The 8,427-nt window shown below is 33.3% G+C and overlaps 1 protein-coding gene across 1 annotated transcript; it reads right to left on the bottom strand.

Moving 5' to 3' along the window:
* On the bottom strand, nt 1-7,905 carry LOC126972493 (methyltransferase-like protein 22). The gene is made up of 6 exons (XM_050819299.1): nt 7,713-7,905; nt 7,450-7,531; nt 7,134-7,244; nt 6,110-6,301; nt 1,310-1,477; nt 1-318 (listed from the first exon to the last, which is right to left on the bottom strand). The coding sequence occupies exons 2-6, from the start codon at nt 7,529-7,531 to the stop codon at nt 32-34; spliced, it is 840 nt and encodes a 279-aa protein (XP_050675256.1). The 5' UTR covers nt 7,713-7,905; the 3' UTR covers nt 1-31.
* Nucleotides 7,906-8,427: the final 522 nt, after the last annotated feature.

The following is an 8,427-nucleotide window of genomic DNA, read 5'->3' as shown; positions in this document are numbered from 1 at the left end:
TCCAAACAATATCAAATATATTTGTACCAATTCACTTGGAAGCACTGATCTTCCATAAAACTAATTGACTAACTCTTTCATACTGGAAATACTGCGGGAAGTCCGGTGACAATTCTTCAACTACCCACATTTTCTCCAGTTTAAATTTTTCGAGTAAGTTAAGGAATGTCTCATAACATGGAGCTACCGAGTCCATGTGCTCTAATGTGAACACGTAGCGTTTTTCTAACACTATGTACAATGTTTTTGGCGGATTTGTTGTGAGAATTTTATGTACAGTTGTCATGAACGCTGTAGTTACGTCGTCGTCGTAAATCACTGAAAGAAATATAATTTTTATTATTTTTTGTTTATTAACAATGTTTTTTTTTTCGGTAACATATTAGGTAAGTACATAGTGTTAATTCTTTTTTTTAAATACTTTGAATAAATATAACGACACGATTACGATTTTATTATCTTTATAGCGATATAAAAATTTCGTGTCACTTTTTTTCTCCGCGATTAACTCTTCAAATTAAAAATTATAATATAACCATCTGTCTATGGTTATGGTTTGTAAAGCGGCTCTAGTACCTACAGTTCAGTGCGGTCCAGTTTTCTGTGACCAATGTGATCTATTGTGGTAGTCTCTGTTAACTATAGCTCACCACTAACATAGATTCTTTTCACGAATCTTTTTATATTTTGCAGTGAGCTGACATAGTATCTCAAGTGGTTGAAGAATTGGAACTTCCCAAACGTAGCATACGTTTTCAGAGAGAATGTGTAACGGGGTTTTATCTGCACTATTACAGAATCTACACGCTCTGCAATCTCTGAGACCTAAGATTAAGAGAGGTGTTTGTTTAATCTGCAGTGCCCCGTTTGTGTCCTGGTTAGAATGTGTAAGTTTTCTCTACTTAGCCCTAGTGCCTCATGTGCAGCCTTCTTGTTGGAGGCTTGGATTAGGGTTTTGGTTGGTGGTTGCTCCAGAACTTAATGCACTCTTGTGAACATGATGTATCAAGGGTTGATTTAACAAGACTACTTGGGACACCACAGAAGGGTTCAGGGCCAAATTGAGTGCTTTTAGCACCAATTCTTGCAATTTCGTCGGCATATTCATTGCCTTCGATCCCTGCATGTCCTGGAATCCATAGTGTAGTGTGGTGTAACTCAGATTAAGTTCTTTTTAATAAGTACTTAGACTTTAGACTTAGTTTAGGTCCATGCAGGTTTGCTTTGGAACATATAAAGCTGTTTAAAAAACCATAATAACTGACACTGAATTCAAGAAAAAATCAAGTATCATACATGTAAGACATACCATCTGCAGCTACAATTATGTCTGCCTGTTGTACTTCCCTCTGTAATACTGAATTCCAATTTGTGTCCATAAAATCTAGTGCTACAACTTTAAATTGCGATTTAATTAATTTATCATTGTATTTAGCGTTCAGTTTAATCAGATCCAAAATTCCGCCAAGGTCAATATCTGAAAAAAATATATAGATAATATCTTTGAAGATAGATAAGGTAGAGTAGAGGTGAGCTATTATTATTTGACTACTAACAGACAGACTGACAAATTTTTCTAAATTCCATCTGCATGAGTTTTTTTTTATTATGAACAGAACATCTGTCGGGTCAGCTAGTTGTTAATGCCAGTGAGAGGCTCCTTTGCACAGAATGCCAGGTAGATTATGGATACAATGGCGCCTATTTCTGCCGTGAAGCAGTAATGTGTAAACATATTGTGTTTCGGTCTGAAGGGCACCGTAGCTAGTGAAATTACTGGGCTATTGAGATTTAACATCCTATGTCCCAAAATGACAAGCGCAATTGTAGGGCCGCTCAGAATTTTTGGGTTTTCGAAGAATCCTGAGCAGCACTGCATTTTAATGAGCAGGACGTATCAATCACCATCAGCTGAACATCCTGCTTCTCTCGTCCCTTATTTTCATAAAATAAATTAAATAATATAGAAGAATATTTTCAACAATAATTATTAAGTCGAACACATACACGATAGAATTTCAAAAAATTCCTGCTACCTTGAGGAGTTTTAGGATTATACTGACTTAACGGTATTTGAAAATGAAGGCCTCAGAGAGTAGGTTACATTTTAGTTTGAGTGATTGTCATTTGTTTTTACATTGTGGCATTGATTTGAATTTGACGGCAGTGCAATGAATATATCTCTTAGGGAATTTTACTGATTTTATATTATAATTTTCACTGTGGCTTAGGTCAACAGGAAAGATGCCAGAGACTACAATTGGCATTTGGTGATGAGCTACTAGATGAGCTCTGTGTATTCCTGGTTCATTGAATTCAGATGTGGACATTATCATCTCTGATCTGGTCAATACTTTTATTTTACATGTTTGTATGTTATAATATGTTCTGAATTAGGTATTGGTATTCAGAGCCAATTCCAAAAGATTTTGCATGTACACCTGAAGAATGGTAACTTTGCACACAATGGATACCATATGATTTAACTAATATATGCCCAGAACCATCTGGTTCAAATAGCAATAGGATACCACTGTAACTATCATCCTCAAAAATTCAAATTCAAATATTTTTATTCAAAATAGGATTTAAAATCACTTATTGAACGTCAAAATCTACCACCCATTCGAAAGAGACTGCCTCAGACCTGAGAAGAATGGGCGCAAGAAACTCAGCGGGCTTTTTTTTTAATATAAAATATGGATTACAATGTAATATCGTACAATAAACATTTAAAATTAAAGAGCCTGAGGGTGTTCGCTTTATTCCCAATCCGTGGTGTCACTAAGAAAATCGTTTATGCTATAATAACCTTTCCCACACAAACGTTTTTTAACAATTCTTTTAAATTTCGTAACACATTTGTTTTGTACATTTTCTGGGATCATATTGTAGAAGCATATACATCGCCCAACAAAAGACTTACTAACTCGACCCAACCGAGTAGTAGGCACATCAAGTTTATGTTTGTTCCTCGTGTTAACATTATGAATGTCACAGTTTCTAGAAAATTCCTCAATGTGCTTATGAACATACAAAACATACAAACATACAAACGTATCTATGTCAGTTAACCGTCTAATTTTCTTAACCGCATATGCTGCAGAACTAAGCCTATTCGCCAATCCTTCAATATGGGGGCCCCGCTGCAATTTGGAATCAAGAGTAATGCCAAGAAATATAGCAGATTCCACTGGTTTTACCACCTCTCCATTTATTAAAATATTCGCGTCTACATTTTTGACATTTGGCGCGGTAAATTTAATATATTTGGTTTTATGATTATTTAACAATAAGTTATTGGCGCTAAACCAGTACACGATGTCAGATAGAGCATTGTTTACTTCGTCATACAAAACTTGGCTTCGTTTCACTTTGAATATAAGTGAAGTGTCATCTGCAAACAATACCACCTTGTGTTTTTTTTCTACAAGGTTAGGTAGATCATTTATATAAATTAGGAAGAGGAAGGGTCCAAGAATAGACCCTTGTGGTACCCCCATACCGAGAGGAGTCCCAGGAGATCACCTGCCATTCACCTCGACCCTCTGAATCCTATTATTTAAATATGAGATCAGAAGATCGAGTGCAGATCCTCTTATACCATAGTGGCATAGCTTCCTGACCAGCGTTGAATGTTGAACACAATCAAAAGCCTTAGATAAATCACAGAAGATACCAAGTGCATTCTGTGATTCCTCCCAGGCCTCAAAAATATTCCTGATGAGTTCAACACCTGCATCCGTAGTCGAGCGTCCCCTAGTAAAGCCAAATTGTTTTATATGAAGTAACTTATAAGTGTTAAAGTGAGTAAGCATTTGGCTTAAAATAATTTTTTCAAAAATTTTACTAAGGGTCGGCAACACCGAAACAGGGCGATAGTTATTCGGGTCAGAAGTGAGTCCCGATTTAAATATTGGTGTAATTTTACTATACTTCAGAAGGTCAGGAAACACGCCATGTTCAATACAGCTATTAAAAACTAGTGCTAGATATGGTGCTATGACGTCAATAACAGAACTTATTATTTTTACAGATATGCCCCATATATCAGCAGTTTTTTTCATTTCTAAGGATCTATAAGTTTTAATTATTTCTGCTGGGCTAACAACACTGAATTTGAAATTTTGTTTACATTCCTTAACATTTTCCAAAAGAAGTGACTCTGCAACACTGGTGGAGGAGACAAGGTTGCTTGAGATGGAAACTGGAATGTCAGAAAAACATTTCTCAAAAGCAGAAGCTACTTCCTGCTCAGAGTGGATTTTTGTATTGTTTATTATTAGATTATATTCAAACTTGCAGTCTTTCGCTCTTCCAGATTCCCAGTTAATAACTTTCCAAGTCATTTTTATTTTATTTGAAGCATTTTTAATTATTTCTCTAATATGCATTGACTTAGCAATAGTACATACTTTCTTAAATAATTTTGAATAATTTTTCACATATACAAGGAAAGATGCATCATGATTACATGATGATCTCTCACTATATAGTTCATATAACCATTGTCTGCTCCTATGAATACCAGCTGTTGCCCAGTTGTTAAATGACAAGAGACCACCCGAGTTGACTGTCTTTGAAGTAAATATAGAAGCAAACTCTGTTTTAATTATTTTAAATAACTTACCATACATCTCATTTGGACTACTGTTATAATTCAAATACAGGTTTGAGAGTTTTTCTGAAACATTGCCTCTATATTTCTCCATTCGCCTATTGTTTACCGGAACAAACATAAACTTTTTAGTTGAAGTACATTTGTTCCCTTCAATATTAAAAGAGGCTAATTGACCAAAGTGGTCTGAGCTCAGTTTACTAATTATTGATTGAGAAATAGGTTTATAATTAGTAAAAATATTATCAATATAGCTTTTAGAGGTGCTGGTTACTCTAGTAGGTTCTAAGAAAATATTTGATAAATTATATGATTTAAACAAAGATTTGAATCTAATACTTGTGGTGGATTTTTCTAATAAGTTAATATTAAAGTCACCACAAATCATAATATATTTCTTAGATTCTGATAATTTTGATAGAACCTCCTCCAATACACTCTCAAATAACTCATATAATGCATCGGGGGGTCTGTATATACTTACAACAATGGCACACTCAAGCTCTGCACAGGCTATTTCAATGGTACGTTCAACAGAGAGGCCCACAATATCTTTACGGTCTTTGAGTTTAAATGATTTACTTATAAGTATAAGAGAGCCGCCATGTGTTGCCTTTTCTCTGATAAACACACTTGCCACCCGATGACCACTGGAGTTAAAAATGAGCTCATATTTTCTGAGCCAGTGTTTAGTAAGACATAAGATATCAATATTTTCATGGTTCATTAGTAACTCCAGTTCCAGTTCTTTACCTAACAATCCTTGCATATTTTGGTGCATCAGGTTTATAACTTTACAATTATTATGTTTACTATTACTTGTACATTGTGTATTTATATTGCTAGAGGAGTCCCCTATTGTCTTATTGACTAATTTAAATAATTTGGAACATTTTCCAAACCAGAAACTAAACTATAAGACTGCTCAATAGAAGCAATGTTTATCAAATAATTACTTTGCTGAATAGGAGCAGAGTCCAACAAGCTGCTCAATAGAAGCAGTGCTAATCAACTTACTAACCTGCTCAATAGAAGCAGGGGACCGGGTTGCCAAATAATTGGCTGAGTTATAAAATAAATAAAAAGATAGCGATTTAGCTATCTGTCTTTTATAAAAATTAGATAGGTGTAACCTATCAAATGTCAACATTTTACATTTATGTTTAATTATATTATTAATATCAATTATGTGTATGTTACTACATAATAAATTACCATTATATGTCACATAATTTGAATGAGACAATAGGGTTAACATATTATTCAAATTGTCTCATGCTTTGTTTTCCTGTGGCAAATCCTGTATGAATGGCAGTGTGAATATTATAAGATTTTCTATTTTTAAACTATTTAACTCATTGTATAATTATTGTAGAACATTTTTATTTAAATTCCCTCTTCTCCCAATCATAACAATAATATAAGTATTAGAGCAGTGAGTATCACTAAGAATTCTTACTAATACTTTCGGTGTATTCACCGAGAACTTACCAGTGCAAACTACTTTCTTAGCATAAATAGAGGCAACAAAACTGGTTAAGCCAGTGCCCGCACCAAGCTCTAAAACTGTCTTTCCATCTAGCTCTCCATTGACACCGAGATGTATCAGCAAATCTCCCAAAAGAAATGCTCCTCTCCACACCTGCAGGCCCACTAATGAGAGCTTTGTGTTTAAACTGTGTTCTGTAAAGGTGAAAAACATGAAACAAAATTTTATATTAATTACATTTTCGAGGGAAAACTTATTTATTTCTGCTTATTCTTATTGGTACCAGGCAAGCATAAGACAAGAAGAGATCACAAACTGTTAGAAGAGTAATGGTTGACATTATGAGTTATTATTACTGCTGCCTTTGACATCTACTTAATTGGCATCATAAATTAATATAATAGTGGTGTTATATCTATTAGCATTCATTCATCATTAGATGTATTTCAAAGAAGTGACAAAAATGTCACACTGACAACATGTACCAGGACTCCATAATATTTAGTTCAGAGGCTTAGACCAAGCATTTCCAAAGTTTAGAAAGATCTCACATTACTTCAGAGGCAAATATAATTAAATATTTGATATTTTAATAGCCAATTAATTATGCCCATTCTTAACCTTTTCGTTCCAGGAAACTCTGATCACTCTGTAGGGCTCAGATCAGCGTGATTTTGATTTTGGTGCAGGCTCAGTGTTCTGTCAATGTGTATTAATAGATTGTATTGTAATAGAATGTAACAAAAAGCTATTGAAACAATCTATAAGACATACAAAATTAACCATCTTATAAACAAAATAAGGGTCAGAACCTAGTGAGGGAATAGTGTGACATGACTCACTCTCGGTTTTTGTGTATCTGAAAAATCTAGTGCCCTGGGGCACTGCCAATTTCAGAAGGTGAAACCCTAAATTAATGTTATTGCATCAGATGGCTTTAAATGTTTTTTATGAATTCAAGTCACTACTTATAGTATAAATAGATATAATATGACCAAATCATGCTATGCCACAAGAACAACTTACCGATTTTAATTACTTCTTTGTTTGGCCTGTCCAAATCTAGGTCATTGTCACTATCAAAACTAACTATGTTTTTACCTTTTGGTACTAAAAATGGAAATTGTGATATAACATCTGAAATAATCAGAAAATGTAGTATTATAATTAAATTTTCATTTACAAAGTTTAGAATTATATATTTTGTTAAATTGTTTCCATTCATTTTCAATGCATCCACTTTAATATACATTCAGTGTATTCATTAAATTTAAAAATTTAAGCAGATAATAAATGTAAATGTAATAAATGTAAGTTAAATAATTTTATTAAAATACCATACTTCCTTGTTTTTTAGGTTTTAAATCAGTCCTATAATTGTGTTCATCATATATTTCAGAAACGACTGTCATGTTATCTGGCATCTGAAATAGATAAGAATACTTGATTACAAACTACTCAGAATACAGAGATTTTATAAATCAAAGGTTATGAATATCATTATTTAAGTATTAAAGTATATACTTAAATCTGTTTTAGATTGACATTTGAATATCAAATTAATATATTTTTAGATATTTTTATAAAATAAAGCAATTTGGATACCTTGGATCATGTGGGCAGGATCTTTATAATAATTACCAATTGGGTGTTTGCAAAATACACATTAGAAGAGAACTTTGCACAGATACGCGGAATTAATAAAATCATAATTGGATCAAGTCCAACATTACAATTCTAAAATAAAATTAGTTCCGTGAGACTGCTTAGTTAAAAGTTTGTTTTGATGTTTCGATAGTTGATTAGTTTCAGTTTTCACAATTCACAGTCAAGTTCAAACTTCAAACTTTATCTTGATTACATAGTTAAGTGTCACCTGTTACAGTCAAATTCTATCATATAGCAAATGTCAGATTTGTGACGACGTACTGGCTAGCACTCTTAATCTATATATATATATAAGAGATTTCTACGTATATAGTAACTCATCATGATATCTTGGGAACCTTAAGGCGTAGAGACTTGAAATTTGGTAGGAATATTCCTTTCACCGAGTAGAGCTAAGAACGAATTTTACGAAATTACATCCGCAAGAGTTTTTTTTTATATGAACAGAACAACGTCTGTCGGCGCAGCTAGTAATACTATAATATCATTGCTATCACTGCGATAATTTAGATTTTTTTTAACTGAAACCAATGATATTATAGTATTAAAAGCCATGATAACGACGATCGCCGCCAGCCGATCATAAAGAAATGACAAAATATTGATGCTGTCTGTTGCAGGATGATAGAGGTAGAATATTTTAGGAAATGAT

The sequence above is a fragment of the Leptidea sinapis genome, chromosome 26, assembly GCF_905404315.1.
Source record: "Leptidea sinapis chromosome 26, ilLepSina1.1, whole genome shotgun sequence".
NCBI lineage: Eukaryota > Metazoa > Arthropoda > Insecta > Lepidoptera > Pieridae > Leptidea > Leptidea sinapis.
Note: the sequence above shows the minus strand (reverse complement) of the source record. Positions and strands in the feature narration are given on the sequence as shown.